The following is a 20,772-nucleotide window of genomic DNA, read 5'->3' as shown; positions in this document are numbered from 1 at the left end:
GAAATAATTATTAAACAAGGAACAGTCTGAAAGTTGAATCATGGCTCAACCAAAAATGTTTTTGATTGTCACGAATATCTTTTTGTTCAGTCCCTGTAATGGCCTCTTGTTGGCTAATGTACATTCATTCCAAACGATTAATTGCATATCGGTAAAATCTTTGCCATTGCTCTATTTTTGGCGATGTTGAAATCTGATGTTTCATTAATTTGTTTGTTTAATGGCAATTTCAAGACAAAATTTGCAATTCGTCCGCCTTTCAATACAGTTGCAGATATTCCAGATGAATCCAACACTAGAGCTACTGCGATCTGATCATTGCCAATAACAATGAAATTAGTAATGTTTTTTCTGTCCAGAATCAAGGAAGTAAATTCCATCAGATCCAATATCAAAGTATCGTAAGCAATCCTTTGTTGTTGATTCAATTGTAGAAAATTTGTATGAACTATTTTGACAAATGCATCAGTGTTGAACTGTTGTGCTCTTTGTAACTATTGTTCTCTTTCATAAGGTATCAAAGAAAATAAGCGACATTTATTTACTGTCAAATATTAATGGTGCGTCTTAAATTTTCTTTGAAAGATATATTAAGCTACATAAAAAAACTTGTTAATAAACTTTATAATAAACTAAAATAAAACAATAAAATAAAAGACAGACCAAACAATTGAATTAGCATACTGCGGGCCTGTTAATATTCGTCAAATTTAAGATTTTATTTTATTGTATTCTATTTTATTTTATTTTACTGTATTTTATTCTATTTGACTCTTTTGTTCTATTTTATTTTATGCTAATTAATTTTATTTATTTTCATTATATTTTATTCTATTTTATTGTATTCTATTCTGATCTATTTTATTTAAGTTAATTTAATTTTATTTTATTTTACTCTATTTTTTTCTAATTTACTCTACTCTATTTAGTTTTATTCTAATTTATTTTATTCTATTTTATGTTATTTCATCTTTTTTTATGACAGAAAAACTTGTTAAGGTCTTTCCGTACAATTTTTTAAAAATGATCCTGATAATAACAAACACACAAAAAAATAATTATCTAATTTGGTGCAGTCGTTCTGAAGTGATGACCGTACAAACATTTCCGCGATTCATTTTTATTAATATAGATTTAAAATTTATCCAAAAGGATTACAGATATTTTCAAAACGTTTTTGGTGCAGTCGGATCATCATCAGTGAAACATCTTGAGAGTAGTTAAAACTAGCTACCAATCTAGCTGTAAAAACCTTTAGATTACATGAAAATCATATTATATTACTTTAAGGAACATACATTTTCTCTGCTCGAAAGAGCAGTAGTTAGAACATGCCAATTAGTTTTGTTTAGCGCTACTTCACATTGTACATCTAAATAGTCTAAGATTTTTTGATTCTTATGTTGAGGCAAGTTGTAAAAAACTGCCAACAATAGAAAAAAAAATCATTGCAAAATCAATTACCGATATGTGTACTAAAAATCCAGTTACAAAGAGAATCAAATAGCCATTTCAATTAAAAATAAATCAATAGAAAGTAACAGTTTCATAAACCTACCCGTACTGAACGACTACACACAATTCATCATTCCATCCTACACAACATAAATTGGCAGCGTACCATAGCATGTTACAGAGATTAACAGAAATTCCCATGTCAAAAACAACTTGGAGATAGAATTGAATATCATTAAGCAAATAGCAGTAAACAATGGGTACAACGAAGAAACAATAAACAAAATTAAAAAAAAAAAACTACATAAGAGACCCTATAAAGCCCATCACAAGAGAAAAACCCAGTACCTTCTGCTCGATTACATAAATACAGGCAAGATATCAACAAAAATAGCCGAAAACATAAACAAAGAAAGGAATAACACCAGCTTTCAGAACAAACAATAACTTAGCAAATATATTAAGAACAACAAGAACCAAAAGAAAAAGCAGTTAAACAGTGGTGTATACAAAATTACCTGTGGTAACTGCCCAAAAACTTAGATCGGTCAAACTGGTAGAACCTTTAAAAAACGTATATCAGAACACAAAAGGGCTTTCAATAATAGAAAAACAGATTCTAAGTACGCACTTCACCTTATAGACCATAATCATTCTTTTAATGACCAATTTCAAATTGTTCACATTAAAAATAAAGGCCTGAATGACCAGATTGAGGCAAACAGTTCTCCTCTCCTCAACTTATTCAGTTGGAGTATAAAGTGTAAAAAGATACCAAAAATAAGACATGGACTCTGCAACACCTATGGTGATAATAAATTATAATAAATGTTGTGGAAGTGTTGAAAACAAAAGTTTTTAGTGTTTTATTGCTAAATAAAATAAATGTCCATTAAGTAATGGTTAAATCCGTTACTTATTGTATTTTTCTGTTGTACACAACAAACAAAATCACTGTCGAAACTATCTCCTGTTAGCTTAAAATTGGGACTAGAGATGGGAAAGTATTATATCAGATATAATAGAATATCGAAAATAATCAATTAACAATGACAAAAAACATTATCAAAGATCAATTACCCCCAGCAACTCGTTCACAAAAATTTTAAAGCCAGAATCCACAGAAATTATAATAAACATAACTAATATTCATCATCATCATGCTGCTACTTCGACCTTCTCAAATTTTGTGCGCCATTCCGTTCTGTCCCTTGCTTGGATTTTCCCGTTAAAAACACCGATCTTTTCAGCATCCTGTATTACTCTGTCTATTTACTTCAGCTTTGGTCATATTAAACTCACTCAGTTTCTGGGTTGGGCCGTCTCGCATTTATCTAATAATTTTGATGAATACTCCCTTTCTGGAGTCTTCGTCAGGATCTATTGTGGGACCGCAGCTTACTGAGTCCTCGGATCACTTTACTACTATTTTTAGTTTCTACAGCTTGCATGATCTTCTTGATGATCTTAGATTTATGTTGCTTTGCGAATTCTTCTAGGATCGATGTGATATATTCACGTGTGGTGTTGCTTTTTGTATTCTTCTAGGATCAATGTGATATATCCTCGTGTGACGTCGTTACTGGGATAAAATCTCGTTTTTGTTAATATGTATATCCCCGATTCTGATTTTTTTATTTTGTCTATCACTACATTTTTGTGTAATTTTTACCGATAGGTAGCTTTATTTAGACATTTGCACCAAATTTAGTTGTATTATTGTTTTTATTTAGTTTTATTATTGTATTTATACGAGTATATAATTCTTATTTGTATTAAATAGCTGAACACCTCTGTTATTTTATATTTTTTTAGGTACAAAATACTCGTTCAAAAGCGCAATCAAAGCAAAAGGATGTCGTCACGGCACCTGTTGAAGAGCCAAAAAAAGAAAAGGAGAAAGAAAAGGAAAAAGAAAAAGAAAAAGAGAAGAAGCCTGAACCTAAAACTCCCAAAGCGACCAAGCAACCTGTTGTAAAACAAACTAATAAAGCTGTTGCTCCTCCTGTTCCAACCGAGGAAGAAAAAAAGAAGGGCAAGAAACGTATCACTGAAGAAAAACCAACCGTTTCAGAAAGTGTGGCCAATGAACCTCCCGCGCCCAGTATTAATATTGGAGATAAGTTGAAAGTATTCTACGGTTCATCTAATGATTCAAAAGTAACTTATGAAGCTAAAGTTATTGAGATCGATAAGGACCAAGCGGGGCAAGTTGTGTATTTAGTACACTACACAGGATGGAATACGAGGTGAGTATTCTGTTAGTTCAACAAGTTTGTAGTAGTTAATAAAAATAGTAAGTTTTATTGAACTGTCATCATTACACAGTCTGTAGCGTCCATTGCTGAACATAGGCCTTCTAAAAGGAGCCAGTCTTATGCCGTGTAAATCCAGTTTATTAGAACCCACTTTATGTCACCCATCCACAGTGTCGGAGACCTTTGCCTACCTCTATATGCATCAAATATAGGACGCTACTAATTTATGCGTTTAGTTCACCTAGCGTTCTTCATTTTCGCTCGTGTACGGACTAGTTTCACTTAATATGTGCTATCCTTTCCACAGCGTCTGTAATTTCTGTTCTCGCGCTTATAATTACATTTGGAATTCTATCTCATATCGTTGACCGCAACATTGACCGCTTCACGCATTACTGGGTCATTCTTGATTTTTTTCCATATTTTTCTTAGTAAAATGTTAGTTTCTACACCATAAGTCAATACTGGGAGTACGCATTGTTGAAAAATCTTTTTACACATTCAATCTTTATTTGGTTATCTTGAACTATTCGGAGACTTCATATATAGGAACTTTTTAAGGTTACTTTTTAAACCTACCTCGGTTAAGACAGTTTAGTGTACTTTAAAAAAAATATTTTAGTACCTTAAATAGGACTTGAGAGTATAAATTAATTTTTTTCCTCTTGCTTTAATATTTTTAATCACAACGTCATCTTCTCCTCGGATTTTATTATTTTTCTTATAATACCATTTTAATTTCTGATTATATAATTTCCAGTATGTCTTCTGAGCATTGATTGCGAATTATTGAAATATTTCTTACTTAATTGTTACGTGAATTGTTGTAAGTGAATTTCTTTATCTGTTGTTGCTGTAAAATCTAGGCCACGGACTTTATGAACATATTTTATTTCTTCTGCTAGCTTTCTTCTACTAATTCCGAAATAGTTTCTGCATTTTATTTTCGTACATCTCTCCTTGTCATTTTAGACATTTCTTTGCTTATTTGTTTATATTCTGCTGTGTCTTTCTCTTAGATTCTTAGCTCTTTTGTGTGTTGACTTATTGTCTACTTCAAGATCTTTCTACAGCGTCTTTTTGAACAATTACTATTTGGTTATTTATTTTCTCTAACCTTATTTTCTTTTCTTGAAAATTCTGGGAAATGGACCAAATAACCTACTACTAATAACGAAGGAGTTTCAGGTTTCGATATGGTAATATTGTCTAATTTTTTTGTCTAATATTATTTGAAAATGCCAATATGTTAAGTTTTGTTAAACTTTTTTCATTATTATTCTTAGGATACATTTAAATTTATCTTTATTTTCAAATTATTAATTTACATTTACAAGGTACGATGAATGGATTCAACCTCAACGAATCGCAGAAAATTTAAGCGCAACCAAAAAAGCAAAACGATCTAGACAAAATGCTAACGCTTCGCCCAGCAGTGCTAAAAATCAAGCCCCCAAAGCGGTTACTAAGAGAACGAGAGTGTCATCAATGTCTGCGAGATCATCCACAACGGAACCTCCTCGATCTACAACTCCTTCTAGTGTAACGTCGTCGGGAAGCCGCACCAAAAGTCCTGCTACACCTGCTACTCGATCAACTGCCAGATTAAGACAAGGTATGTTTATATTGTTCCAATCCACATAAATTGGAAAATAAAACCTTTATAAACTTTCTACAGTTAATTTTTCAATTTATGAGGTATTTTTTTCTTTCAAATTGTTTGATGTACGTGTGATGATTGTACGTGTTATTTTCCCTAGAGGATATTAAAAAAACTTGTGAGGCACTCCGAGAATGACCAGAGATGGGATTATAGGTTTATTAACTCACACCACACTTGTGTTTAAGCTTTGATACGAGTACTTGTTCTTTTTCTTATCATATCTGGGCGGGTATTTTAAAAACCTTTCCAAACATTTCTAATTTGTGTGTATTTATTCCATAAGTAGTTGGAAATATTGGTTTTAACTATTTGAAGAATAAATAAGGACTTTTGGTTATGAACATTCATTCTGTGCGATTGGTATTATTTGTTGTTCGTGAATTTGTGAGGTAAGAATATCAAAGGATTAAGATATTTACTATGAATGTTCATATTTTAAGGTTATGTTATTGTTTGTTTAAAACTTTAACTATTTTTTTACTGTATCTCAAAGTATTTTATTGTTGTTTTTATCAGGGTTGTTTTAAAATAAATCAATAAAGTGAATTTATTTACGAAGTTGAAAAATATTTAAATTAATCTTTTATTCGTTTTTCGTTGCCACTGATTTTATCGTGTAAAAGACTAAAGATATTCGTTTTCTCGTAGTTTAAGTTGTAATATAATATTCTATGGAAACCTTTCTATCAGATTTGCATAATGAGTTTTTAAAAAATGTTTTTTGATTGTTGTAATAGTTTTTGAGTTTATTTTTTCTAGATCTAGACATATAATGGCTAGTATAATGCCCAACTTCCATCTCAATCTACAAGCTTTCTTCACAACATCTGTAACTCTGGTTCTGCTTCGGTTGGGTTTCTTTAGGTCTTCGTTTCTGATCTTGCCCTTTATTTTTACTCCTATTATTTAACGGTTTGTCGTTCTTTATACTATTCTTAGTTTCGAGGCATTGCTTTTTGTTAGGGACAATGTTTCCGCACTGTAGGTCATTACTGGCAGAACACACTGATCGAAGACTTTCCGCTTCAGAATAATCGATGTTACTATCTTTAAATTCGTTATTCTTATTGATACGTCACCTGTTCGGTTATCCTTGCCTACTCTAATTTCGTGTCCAAGGAAACTTATCAACAAGTTCTAATTCGTCTTTTAAGTTCTTACTGGCCACGAGATTCGTCATGTATTTTGTTTTTGAGGATATTTATTTTTAAACCGGTTTTTCTACACGCTCTTCTCTCAGTTCTTCTAACATGGTGTTTATTTTGCGTAGGTCATCTCTTATCAAAAGTAGGTCATCAGCATAACTCAGGTGGATCAGTCTTTCCACGTCGATACGTATCCCTTTATGATCTCAATTCAGTGTTTTAAAAACACGTTCTAGTACAGTATAAAAAGTATTGGGGATTGTGTGTCCCTTGTCTAACACCTCTTTAAATTTTTATTTCGCTACTGATTTCGTGTAACTTTATTATGTTTGTTGCTCTTTTAATATTATATACTGATCTGAACTAGCGGCTATCAATACGACTTTCATTTAATGCATCAATTACACTATCTAGTTCTACCGAGTGAAACTGTTTGTGGAAATCGTTGTTATTATTCTTGTGAAGAATTTGTACACATGGCTTAACAGAATAATGGATCAATAATTTTCTACTTAAGTGGTATCTTCTTTTTTATGGAACAGAGTTGTTATAGCCTTATTCCATTTAGACGGCATCGACTTATTTCATAAGCATAAATTAACTGCTTGCATTGCTTGACTGATTTCACTAAGATTAGTTTGATTAAACTCATTAGGATATATAAAGTAAAGTACCGTTTTGGTATGCAAAAAATCAAGTAGCCTTTTTGAACATTTGTATTTTTCCATGAAAGATCCCATTTTGATCTACTTTTACACACAATTACCACCAGTATTAAATGCATTTGTGTAGAACAATAAAGTTTTGTATTCCGTCGTGATAGAAGTTGGCCTCCTGACCTAAATTATTCTTGAGTTGCAGAAACACGTGATAAGCCACTGGGCGCTAGATTGGAAGTGTATGTACGATGATCGAATTGTTTTTTTGCCAAATGATGCGATAAACCTTGAGTTAGTTTAGTCGCATGTACACTGACATTTTTATGCAACAAAATGTGCAAAACAATATGTTTCGGAATTTATTATCTCACCACGGATTTATCAAAAATCAACTAACAATACCGCTTCCTGACCCAAAACAAAGTACTCATGATTTTCCGGACATAAATTGTTTATACTTCAATTCTCTCGGGAAATGTTGAATGTTGCCATTTTATGGATTGTCTTTTTGGTTTTAACTTGGGCTTTCCATATTTTACCGCCTGTAACAGTTTTGCCTGTCAAAATCTGGTTTTGGCTTGTAGAATCGTCACTTTCAGCATTATAACCCTCAAAAATGTCAAGGCGCTTCCTATTCGTTTATTTTTTTTGCACCTCAACAGTTTTGGTACATATTGTAAGCACAATTTTCGATAGTTTAAGCATTGATAATACCTTTGATTTTTCATCGAATTTGGGCATAAAATCGTCATTAATCAATAAGGGCGGACAACTCCTTCGACCATCTCTGAAAGTCTTTAACAATTTGCGTATCTTTCCATGAGTGATAATGGTTTTTCCGTTCATTTCCCTTACATTCGACGTTGAATTTCCACTGCTTTCGCGCTTTTACGTCGTAAAAGAATTTTAAATTCGCAAATATATATATATATATATATATATATATATATATATATATATATATATATATAAATGATCAGTTGTTGCCGGAATAACCTCTGGTTTACCAACCGATCGCAGGGGAGCAATTTCAAAATAGTACTTACGTAAAAATTACATCCCGTATATTTTGATTTTTTTTTTATTTTAATTTTTGATCGAGTAGATCAGAGTAGATCGGGTAGTTTGATCGAATAAATTCCTTATGTCAACTGTGCACTATGCACGCTCGTGATTTTATACCTGAATAGTATTTTTGTTTTTTAATGTACTGTCATCAAGTGATGATAAGATAATTATAATTTTAATTAAATAAAAACATTATTTATCTAGATTCAACAAGACGTACTCGAAGAATTTCTGCACAGACAGACGTCTCAGCGCATACCGATTCGGAAAGTGAGGGAACTGGCAGCGATTCTGAAGCTCCAAGAACTAGAAGTAATACGAAATCAGAAAATGACTCCGAGATTAAAACTTATCGAAGAAGACCTCCTCGAGTACTCACAACGGTAAGTTGATAATTTGTATTGTTTATTTTGTATTATTTGACATATAGAAAAAGCGGGATGTGGTACTGTGACTGAGGAAGGGAACGAAGCATATGAGCATTAATTTTTTTTAGTTAAAGGAATTACTATTTAAATGGGAATAAGTCACAATTAAAGGTTAAAGTAAGTTTATTGACGTTTCAATTTCCACTTCGGAAATCGTTCTCAAAATACAAACATTAGTAAATTTACTGTTTGTATTTTCAATACAAACGTCAACAAACTTACTTTAACCTTTAATTGTGGCTTATTCCCATTTAAATAGTAATTACTTTAACATGCAACAAGAAAATAGCTTCAGAACAATATTTTATTAGTTAGTTTTTATATCTGTAATTTTTGACGCTCCTTTGGTAAATCTATTTTACCTGAAATCTATTTAAAAGATTAAAATTATAGTTTAATATGTACCGTTGAACTATGTATGTATGACTATGAAATTTACCATTATGTAAAGTAGAAAGCCGTCTATTGTTTGTGAATAATTTTTCGTTTGGTATAGTTTGTTTTACGAAAAATGGTCGAGTGCTTAATGGTTACCTGAGTTGATCCTATTGTGTATACAAGAGTCTCTCAATAAACTACCGAAATACACAGGGTCGCACTTCAGAAAGTTTGTTATTTAATATATTTCATTGGTAGCGGTGTAATACACGATTATAAAAATTTATTAAATTATTTCATATGGTATTTTCAGGTTGTTCAAGTGAATATACTTGATAATTGTACAATTTTTAACATGAAGAAAGTAGTTTTTTTTTGTTCTACGTGAATAATTGTAGTATATGGATCTAAATTCAGAAAGGTACTTTCCTTCACACTTTTTACAGGCTTAGGACTGTCAGCAAAAAACTGGCGTGTTTAAAAAATTTTGCTCTTCCTAAACGGATATTCCAAATCGGATATATCGGTACAGTAATAATAGTTCTATTTACAGTATATATATATATATATATATATATATATATATATATATATATATATATATATATATATATATATATATATATATATATATATATATGTGTGTGTATGTGTAGCGCAAAGGATACAGACAACGATATTATCATATCGTTTCGTTCACGGCCGCCAAAGCAGGTGGCGCCTTTGTAAGCTAACTACTGTTGTAGTGAAGTTTTGGGAGACATTCGTTGGACTTTCCGAGTTTGAATTTGTATCAGCCCAAGTGTCTGATGAGGCTGGGATAGGCCGAAATGATCATAACACTTTATTGATACCGATTCGAGCACGGGAAGTTTAACGAATTTGTCCTCCTAGGCCATATATTTGGCCATTTAATATATATATATATATATATATATATATATATATATATATATATATATATATATATATATATATATATATATATATACAAACGAATACATAAGGTACAAAAAATAGATGAATTGAAAAAAAAATATAGAAAAATATATACAAATTAATATTTACAAAAAAAATACCCAAAATAACCAAAATATATTTATGAATTCCTAAATACCTAATTCTGTTTCGCTGTCGCTATCCTCTTCACGATTAATAACAATTAGTTTAATTATGTGATTCAAAGTAACATATGAATTTACATTACATGGTAACAGTAACATTACATGACAGTGACATTAACTTTCTGGGGAGATATCATCAACACATTTCCTTATTAATTCGACTACACTACCACTTAAAGTCGGAGAAACATTTTGTGACCTAACATTTGACTTTAGTTGGTGCCACATATGCTCTATGGGATTAAATAAACAATAGTAGAGCGGAAGCCGTAACACTGTATGTCCCATGTCGTCGGCCAATGCGTCACAAACATATACTTTTTTAATAGAAAATGATTTTAACACTTCTAACAGTTCATTTTATAAATAACTTTCTTCAAAATATATATCGTTTTCTAACAGGTAGTTTTGAATTTAAATTTTCGTGTTATTTGCACTTGGAGACTTATGTAATTGACGACTGTGGTAACTTTGGATGGTGTTTCATGAGTGTCAAACCATGTCTCGTCCAGATAAATTATTGGTCGATCTTCTGTACGGTACTTTCTTATGGAAGTTATATATTCAGTACGCCACTTTTGTAAACGATGTGACTCCATAAGTTTAATATCTTTATTTGTGTATCATCATTAGTAAGCCATTGTTTTAAAGCATCTAATGTAGGTATCCGTTGCTCTTCGTACATTGTGTAAATTTTTCGTCTTATTAAGTCCTTATCACTTTCGTCAATACATTTGGTAGAACCGGCATCCTTACGCTTCCTTCTTGACTTAATGGGATTTGATGTAATTCTTTTCACTGTGGTTAGAGGTATTTTCGTTAAATCAGATATTTCACTGGCAGCAGTATTAGCAGTAAGTCCTCTTGTAAGTAAAAAACTATATATTGTTTTTACGATTTCTCTAGCGTAAGCAGATAAATGCTTTTTCTTTGATAGAACACTGGAAGATGCACCATCAATGTTTTTCCAAGGACGCCACATAATGCTGTTTTATAAGTATAAATAGGTATAACACTGGTAACACTTGTAACACTTTCAACTAAATGAAACAAAATGTATATTTAAAAATTTCTCATCGGTTTTATATACTTTTACGAATTATACATAATAGAAGGAACCTGTATAATTATTCCAGGAAATACTTAACGATCAACAAATTTATTGTGGTCATTAAAAGATCAACCATTGATAGTAAAACTCACTGTTAAAATGTTTACAACTTTATGAAATAAAATGTATTCTAATCGTTTTTATAATTTTATACGATTTTTTATATTCTTATATTACCAGGAATTTATTATACAAACAAGATAACGACACTCCACAGTAGCTTCAATTTTACCTGAATACTTACCTGCTCAACTAATGTTGACTAAGCTGGGGTACTTGCGGTCGGGTTTTATTGCAATCATTAAGCACTCAACCATTTTTCGTGAAATAAACTATACTTTTGTTATTTTCAGAGAAGCACCGTTATGAATTGTGTGTGGGGCCTTGGAAATTACCCACAATTTTGTTGTATAGTTTTGTAACGTAGAACATTTTTTTTATTCATTACCTGTTCAAACGTGAGCATGTAAACATAGCTATCGCAAACAACAATCTATTCAACTTTTGTCGTATATTATTTTAAATTTATAGCCTTGGCGTCAAATAATATATATATATATATATATATATATATATATATATATATATATATATATATATATACATATATATCTGGTGCACTCTGGAGGTTTGCTATCACTACATCAAAATGTTCTCTATTTTGCGTCACTCTTAGGTTTTTTGGGATGCGCTTGGGATAATTTTCATTAACTATCTTAAAATGAGAAAAACTATCAACGGCTAGTATTATTCAAACTTATTGCAATGTTTCAGCGAAGAAATCTCAACAAAAACGGCCGCATTTAGCTAAGAAAAAAGTGTTGTTTCCTCAAGACTATGCACCAGCTCCAAGATCGGTTATTGCAATGGCCAAAATTCATGAATTAAAGTTTGAATTGCTACCTCATGTACCCTATCCTCCAGATTTAGCCCCTCCGGATTATTTTTTGTTCGAAAACTTAAAAAATGGCCCAGTTATCAAAGATTTTCTAAACATGAACAAGTGATGTGGACAGTTAATGGATATAAAGGAGATTATTGTTCTGAAGCTATTTTCTTGTTGCATCTTAATGCAATTTACTATTTTTATTGGAAATAAGCGACAATTTTACTTTAAAATCATGCTTAAAATAATGTTGCTTAAAAAAAAATAAAAATAGTAAATTGTATAAAGGAGATTATGTTGAAAAATATTGTTTCCAAAGTTTTTGTTTCTTTGTTGGATTGGGTACTTTTGGGACCACCCATGTTAGCGTTAGATGTGGTCTTTATCCCTTTACGGTCATTCTACATCAACCCTCTCCCAAGTTTTGGTGTTCGCTGCTGGATATATTCAAACCCGACTCCTCGAGAATCTATACAAATGTACCTAAAAATTGAGATTGATCTACATACAGGAAAAAAGACCAAACTTGTTGATAATTGAAGTAGCTCAGGTGCAAAGTTATAGCTAGCGATCACGTTATGAATTTTATTTACCTGCTGGATCCAGTATAAATTAGAAAAAAAAAACAGTCATTCAGGTACTAAATTCACATGGCATATTTTATTGAAAAACCAAATATAATTGAAACATTTGACGACTTCAGAATATTACTTTATAATATCAAAATAAATATTGTCCCGCTATTTAAGGTTCTATGATTAGGAATTGGATTAAGCTTTTCTATTGAAAAAAAAAGAAGAATATGTCAAAAGTTATTTGTCAAAAAGTATGCTCAAATTCAATATTTGGTGCAACAGCTACAAAACTTATTATATTGGCATCGACATGATATTTACAACAGCCATGAAAAACAATGATCTCCTATTTCAATGGAATATTGCCTACCTATAGTATGATGTTGGCTGTTGACACATTATTCTTCTTAAAAATAATTCTGATGGGTACCTGACATTCTCGTATTTGGAAACCATACATACTAAACGAATTTTCCTATTTTTTATTATATCAAATTGTCAACTTACGTTTTTGAACTTTCTTGTCAGAAAATTGTATCTTTGCGTATTTATATTATATGAATTATATATTATCATCTTAAATAATTAGAAAATTATGAAGATAATTGGAAAATGAAAGTAAATGGAACCCAATTTTTGTTAATTAATTTCACAAACAAAACAGAAGTATATCGCACCACAATCATCAGGGATTGTCCAACAGAATTATTGATATTACTAGACCTTTATATGGATGCTTAGATACGTGATAATTATCAAATTAGTATTCTAATAAAAAAATCGTCAAATATTTTCTCTTATGTAACGACGACACATGCGTGGTGATTCATATATTTACTTGGTAAAACACGAAAATCTCCAGCTGTTACTTTGATGACCAATCAAAGGACTTCTTCTTCTTTATAATCGACTTCTTCCACCGAAGGTTGGCGACCATCATACAATATGTTTTTCTGTTTTGTGGTGCATGTAATATGTTGCAGCTTCTGGTATTTGGAACAATTCCCTTAAGTTCCTCAGCCAGGATTTTTTCTTTCTACCCAAACCTCTGCTAACTTCAATCTTACCTTCCACTATAAGCTGTTGTAGACTGTGCTTATCATTACGGAACACTAAGATAAGGCACTTTCTTCATTTTAACAGTTGTTAATAATTCAATCGCTTTATCCATTCGTCTCAATACCTCTGTGTTAGTCACTCTGTCTGTCCAAGGTATTCACAGTATGCGTCTGTACAGCAGACAATCAAACGACACATAATGCTAAATGCCTATGTTGTATTATTAAGGAAACTGAATAAGCAATAGTCAACAAATTTAATATTTTAGCTTTGACATAGTATGATATATATTTGATAAGAGTGCCATAAAAAAGTAAAACCTCATGTCAAGTCACGTCAAAGTGTGACATGTCAATGGTATTCACACTCAGAAAGTTTTGTGATATGAATTAATTTGGATTATTCCTTGTGATTTAAAAAAATAGTATCTAAAAATAACAAACAAATATTTTCCTGTGATGCCTTCAACACAGTGTCGCTGGTTTTTTGTGTCGTAGTTAGTTCCAGGAGTAATTGAGTAAAGGTCCTCCAATATCGACAGTTGTACAAGGAAACATCCATTTTGTGCGTGCATATAATATTGCATACACGTTTTTATTTAGCAATCAAAACGTTTTTTTTTTCGCATTAACAAATAAGTTATAAGAGCTGTTAATATTTTAAATGCTTCCAAATGATATATAAGAACAATTTTCTCTTGTCAGCACCATTTCATAACGTGGAATCGTTAATTCTAAATGATAAATCACCATTTATTTGACATACATTTACAGATAATTCATAATTCAATGTTTCTTGATGATTGAAAAAATCGGTTCCTACTTTTAACACATGTTTTACAGTTATCTCGTTAGTCATCGAAAATTTCGCTAAACATGTTTCAGTTTTTAATCGAAACATCCCATTTTAAATATATTTTTTGTAATTGCAGCCTAAATCGGAGAAAAGCAAAGAACCAGACGGCGAGGAAACTGTCAAAGAAGAACAGGATCAGAAGCCGTCAAGATTTTCTAGAAGGATAAGACGATCTCCAGAGAAATCAGCTGAAGAAAGTGAAGATGACGGCAATCCTCCAAAAGGTCGGGACTTTGATCTTAATCAAATTAGATCAGAATTAAAAGGATTTACAAAAGCTATAAAGTTACCCACTTTGGATGCTGGAGATGATAAAGAAGTTTGTTCCTCATCTGATGAGTCAAGAAGTCCTCCGCCATTAGAAAAGTCAGTGAGTATCGATGAAGAAATTGACGAGAAGAAGGAAAAACCTTTGGAAAAGTCGTCAAGTTCCGAAGATGTGTATGAGTTTAAAGAACCTGAGCCGTTCGAGTTTGAAAGTAGAACAAAATTAGGAGAGGAGAAGAAACGTTTATCGAGAAGCATTTTTGACGATCTGGACAAACCTGTTAAACCTAGAAATATCAATATACTCTCTGATAAAAAACCGGTAAGTTGTATTTTACTAATTGATTTACCGGCCTTCAATACATCGGAATTTAAGTAAGCTATCTTTTTGATTATTGCCCAAAACAATCCTTGTTCTTTATCTAAATATTATTATATTACTTAAAAATCTAATTTTATATACTTCTCAAACATCATCTGTTCTTTTATTATTGCCGTTTTTCCGTTTCTTCTTCAATTTCATTGTATTTCTTATTATATCTTCACATAGTGAAGTTCCTATCACATAGTGACCTAGTCCAACACTGATCGGAACGACTTCACTGTAAGTTCGTATAGTACACATAAAATTTCGTTTGAAAATCTACAGCGAGAATAACATAGCAAATTGACAAAAATATTATAGAAAAAAGGAGAATTGACAAATACTTATAAACAGTAGCGTATGTATTATACCTGCTTTAATATTAAATATGAATTATTAGAAACTAGTTGATTTTAAATGTAGAGACACCTATTACATATCCCAATTCTGTGTACTCTTATGCAGTCAAAATTTTATTTCAAATGCACTTATATGAAAAAAGTTGTTAATTAATATATGCTAATTGTTTAATTTTCTTCTTAGAAGTTGCCTAAAATTTTTATTGACTTTTTTCTAGTTGGTAACCCTGTAGATATGTAGTATGAATATTTTAAATGAAATACTTTGTGTGTCTTTGAATCATTAAAACATGTTCACAATTTTTAAAAATATATAAATTTATGTAAACGAAGAGTACCACCAAAGAATATAGACGCATATAGAAGAATCTTTCACTGTCATCTTTTAGCGTCGGCAAAGGTTATACACAAAACAATCAGAAGTTGATCATGGTTTTAGTTCCTTATTTGTACCACTAGGGAGAGGTCATGTCAGCGCTATTACTGCTTCTAAAATAAGAAAGAGTGGGGCAACAAATGCAATTTAGATATTTTTATAATGTAGATGCCGCGTGGTCGTAGCATTAAATTTTTGCATTTTATAAAATTTTTTGAAGAAAATAAAATATTATTTTAACTTTTAATAAATGAATCTTTTTAGAAAAAATATTATGATTCAAATTTTTAATTTAAATACATATGTACAAATCTACAAATAATATAATTAAAACTCTCTTCTTATAAACTATAAATAAAATTAATTAAAAATAAATCACCGGGAGAGAAAGCTCAAAAAATTTTCAAAAAAAACTCAAAGGTGTTTCGATCAAAACACAATTCCTGATGTTGTTAGTAAGCTAGAATTGCTTTTTAAATTTTAAATAAATAAGTAAGTCTCAAATAACGCCTCACTAGAGCTCAACAGAGGAAGATGAGAAAAAAGGCAAAAATGGCTGCTGGGACATGGTACATAGCAAATCCCAAGAAAACCAAATCAGCAACACCCGAGGATAAAAAGAGACTTCTGGAGAATACCATCACCACTCCCCGTAACAGAGTTGCTAAGGAACCAACGGGCTCTAACGAGCAGACTAGGTCATAAAGCACCGTGACAAAAGTATTCAGAATTGTGGTAGCACACAATTCTGAATCGAGCTCAAGCAAATTTGATCATTATCAAACTGGAGCAAGCACTTGATATGAGGCTCCTATCGGAGGTGGAAATGAACTTCTGCAGTTCCATAAAACATCGTTTTGCGTAGGGACCCTGTGGGTGAACTGTGTTAACAAGTATACAAAAAAATGGAAGAGTGAAGTTGTAAAGACTATTGAGGGTCTGTGGGAGAGAGCAAACTTAAATATAATTGATCCAAATAATATGCCCAAGCGCCCCATGGTCCTCACTCGCGTCCCCGAGAAAGAGCTTCATAAAGAAACCATCAGGATCCGTCTACAGAGACAAAATCAAGACCTTAACACATAAGACTGGTTGTGATCTCTGTTCTACAAGCTGAACGACAGTAAAGCTAAAGGTCATAGAGGGAGGAGTTATGAAGGAGATAGTTCCCAGATCAGCATACCTCCCATATGATGATCCCGAACAACCATCAAGGAAGTTGGAAAAATTAGTGAGAGATTGCATGAAAAATTAACTGAATTAATAATTGGCTATGATACGAATGCCTACCATCTGACCTGGGGCAGTACAAACACCAAATAAACAAACCAAGTTAAAAAATGGCATACCTTAGATGAGGTGTCTTGTTCAGACCATCGAGACAGGCAATGAACATATCAAGGAAACTTATCGTAATCCTCGTAAAACAAATTGGGAAGTATATAAAGCAGACCTGGAATATTGTTTAGGTAAGATTAAAGGGACGATAAGGCAGACATTGAACGAAGACATGGCCGCCGTACAATTTCATTGTCATGTCAGCGCTTACAGATAACTGTCCGGAGATAGTGAGGAATTTCAACGGGAAAGTACCCTTGTGGAATGACAATCTTGCAAATCAAAGGACAAATCAGACGAAAATTTAATTGCTCCAAAAGATCTGGTGAGTGGGCCATTATTGCAAAGCATGGACTGAATATAAAACAACTTAGAAGGGCAAAAAGAGAATCATGGAGGGCATTGCTAGGACATAGAACAGACTGCAGAAATGTCAAGGCTCCATAAAGTTCTCTCAAAAGACCCTTCGGTAAGTATTCCCTCGCTCCAAAATAAGTCAGGTGAATACACTCTAAATTGTGAAGAGACTCTGAAATATCTTTTTCAGAGTGTACTTTCCTGAGTCTCAAACAAAACTGATACCACTAAACACGTGACAGTTCTCCAACAGAAGGTAATCGTGGTTTAGTTTTCATGTTAAGAGGTAGACAAACTAATTGGAGGCAACCTATTAAGTACTATGTTGCCCATAACTGTGTACCTGAAAAAAAAACTAAGCAATTTGATTCTAAACGTTTTAGATTTCTGTGAAGAAGCTGGTTTTAAAGTTAAAAGTATGGCTTGCGATATCGGTCGTAGCAATCAAACCGCGATAAAAAATCTTGGAATAACGCCAGAAAAACCATCCATTGAAAAATTTGGTCGAATTTTTTTTTTAATATGACCCTCCTCACGTAATTAAATTTATACGTAATAATCTTCATAATCGTGATTTTTTAATTGAAAACACCGTGGTTTCGTGGGGTCCAATTCAAAAATTAAGAGAACACGAAAGAAACGCCGAAATTTGATTAAGCGTGGATGCATAAGTTAACTCCTTTCCCACTTCCCCCTAACTATATATTTCATGATAGTTTAAAGCCGACGCGACAGCCACGGTGTGAGTGAGTTTATGCAGTCGCGCTCTTAAGGATTGTTTTGAAGTATAATAACCGTAACCAAATCGTCCATTTGAACTGTTCTTCTATATGCGTCTATGTTCTATGGTATAACTATAGTAAATAAAGGTTTCAGCTAACACCTAATTTAACTTAATTACTAATTTACACTTCTTACGCTGTCGTCACTTGTATCTTATACATTTATAGTTAATTTTTTGTCACTTATTTTCTAGTTAAATGAAAAACAGTTGCACACTCTCCAATGGCACAACAAACCAAATCGATCCTTAGCCTCCTTCAAACTAAGCCTCCAATCTAGCCGGTCTAGCGCAGATCTTCTCCAAGTTCTCAAATCTGGTAAATTTTGTGCGTCCGCTGCCACTTAATCCTCCCCACATTTTCCATGGAATTCCTTTTGGTCTTGCGCCTGCATCTCTTTTCGATCAGGCTCTTTTCGGCAAACTTTCGGCCTTTATTCTTACTAAATGACCAGCCCATCGAAGTATGTGAAGTTTAACCAATTCTGAGATCGGTCCTCCTTTGAACAATTGGCAGAGTTCATGGTTGTGCCTGGATCTCCATACTCCGTTTTCGTTAATAGTTCCAAATATCTTCCAAAGAATTTCTGCCTTACGTTTGAATTTATACCTTCTTATCTGAATTTTCACTCGACTTTAATAGGACCGGGGTGGTCTTTCCTTCTACTACCAATAGTTCCGTAGTCCTCGTTTATCTGGCTATGTCACTGAAGTAATGGACAGCCGGAGTGTGACGTCATGGCGCCCATATTGTTATTATTACTTTCCAAACAAAAGTTGAAAAGCCAGGGTTTGCCCAATCTCAAGATTTCTATAAAGTTAAAATTTTGCTTCCTCTGTTGCTTTTTCTTCTGAAGTATAGTGTTTTTACGATAATACCATCATAATTCGGTGTTATATTTCTATGAAATATAATTAAAAGGTGTAAATTAAAGAAATTCTAACCTTTTATTGTTATTTTTATAAAACAACATGCTTTATTATTTATACAACCTTGTAAAACTGTTGTAGTAACTATTAGAATACTTAGATATTGCAAAAAGCGGAAAGATTCTGTAAAAAAAAAATGAAAAAATAACGAAAAATACAAATTATCCACACTAAACAAGGTTTGTTTGGAAAGTGAAACTGACAGATGTCAATAAAAATACGTCATCACTCCGGCAGTCTATTTAGGTATGCTTGGTTTACTTTTTTAATAGTCTGCCTTTCATAATAAGCTCTTCTGCATTTACAGATTGGTTCTGTGTTCTGTCCAGGACACGCGTAGAATATATAATATATATATATATATATATATATATATATATATATATATATATATATATATATATATATATATATATATATATGTATATATATCTATATCTATATCTAATATTAGATAATGTCAATAATTCTATCAGATCCATTCATTCAACGTTCTATCGATTTATTAAAAAAACTGATACTGACACTCAATTCTATTATTATTATTATTATCAGTAAGACGCATCTAAATTAGTTATAAATCATCATTCTAGCTTTACAACCCTACGTGGGTCCTAGCCTCCTCAAGGATTTCTCTCCAGTCTATCTATCTCCCTATCCATCGTCTTCCTCCACCAAGCACGTATTCCCATATTTCTCTTGTCTTCATCGATGTTATCAAGGAACCTTGTTCTGGGTCTTCCTTTTCTCTGACCAATGGGTCTATCAAGGAGCGTTTTTCTAGCTGGGTCATTTTTTTCCATCCGCATTACATGCCCTATTCACCTCAGACGTCCTATCTTAATGTTTTACGAGTTATAAATCTGTTCTCCATTTATATAGGATTCTCTTAAAAGCATTATAGCACATTTAAGTATTTTTAATTTAGTATTTTTTATATTTCCGAGAATTAATATTAGGAGCGGGATTAACCCACGAAAATTAGATGCATTGTCTCATACAATTGCAGTATCAGCAGGTAGATTTGGAATTACTAGTAAAAATTTTTCATAATTAGTGGAATTCATTTTTGAATGTTGTCTTATCGGATTTAAATGTAAATGAGGTGTTTTTGAATTCTTATTAAATTTTGTTTTTTAGAAAGTAGAAATGTTGATTATATGATTGCTGTATTGATTGCTCTATTCATTAATCTCTACTAGGATTTTTTTTATATTTGGATGGAACGAATTGTCTAAACGAATACTTTTAGTAAAAAATTATACTTTTAAATTTATCGGTCTATTTATCTTAAAAGTCAATTGATCTGTTTTTTTATTGTTTTTAACAAACATAG

The 20,772-nt window shown here is 32.0% G+C and overlaps 1 protein-coding gene across 1 annotated transcript in view; it reads left to right on the top strand.

Annotated features, from left to right (window-relative positions):
* The window catches only part of LOC140443650 (uncharacterized), an 89,950-nt gene that overhangs the window by 36,687 nt on the left and 32,491 nt on the right, over positions 1–20,772 (top strand). The window contains exons 8-11 of the mRNA XM_072535016.1: positions 3,271–3,704; positions 5,051–5,328; positions 8,453–8,631; positions 14,741–15,253. Of these exons, the coding sequence (XP_072391117.1) occupies positions 3,271–3,704; positions 5,051–5,328; positions 8,453–8,631; positions 14,741–15,253 (1,404 nt within the window). The remainder of the gene's footprint in view (positions 1–3,270; positions 3,705–5,050; positions 5,329–8,452; positions 8,632–14,740; positions 15,254–20,772) is intronic.

This window comes from Diabrotica undecimpunctata, chromosome 6 (assembly GCF_040954645.1).
Source record: "Diabrotica undecimpunctata isolate CICGRU chromosome 6, icDiaUnde3, whole genome shotgun sequence".
Lineage (NCBI taxonomy): Eukaryota > Metazoa > Arthropoda > Insecta > Coleoptera > Chrysomelidae > Diabrotica > Diabrotica undecimpunctata.
This window is presented reverse-complemented; position numbering and strand designations above follow the sequence as displayed.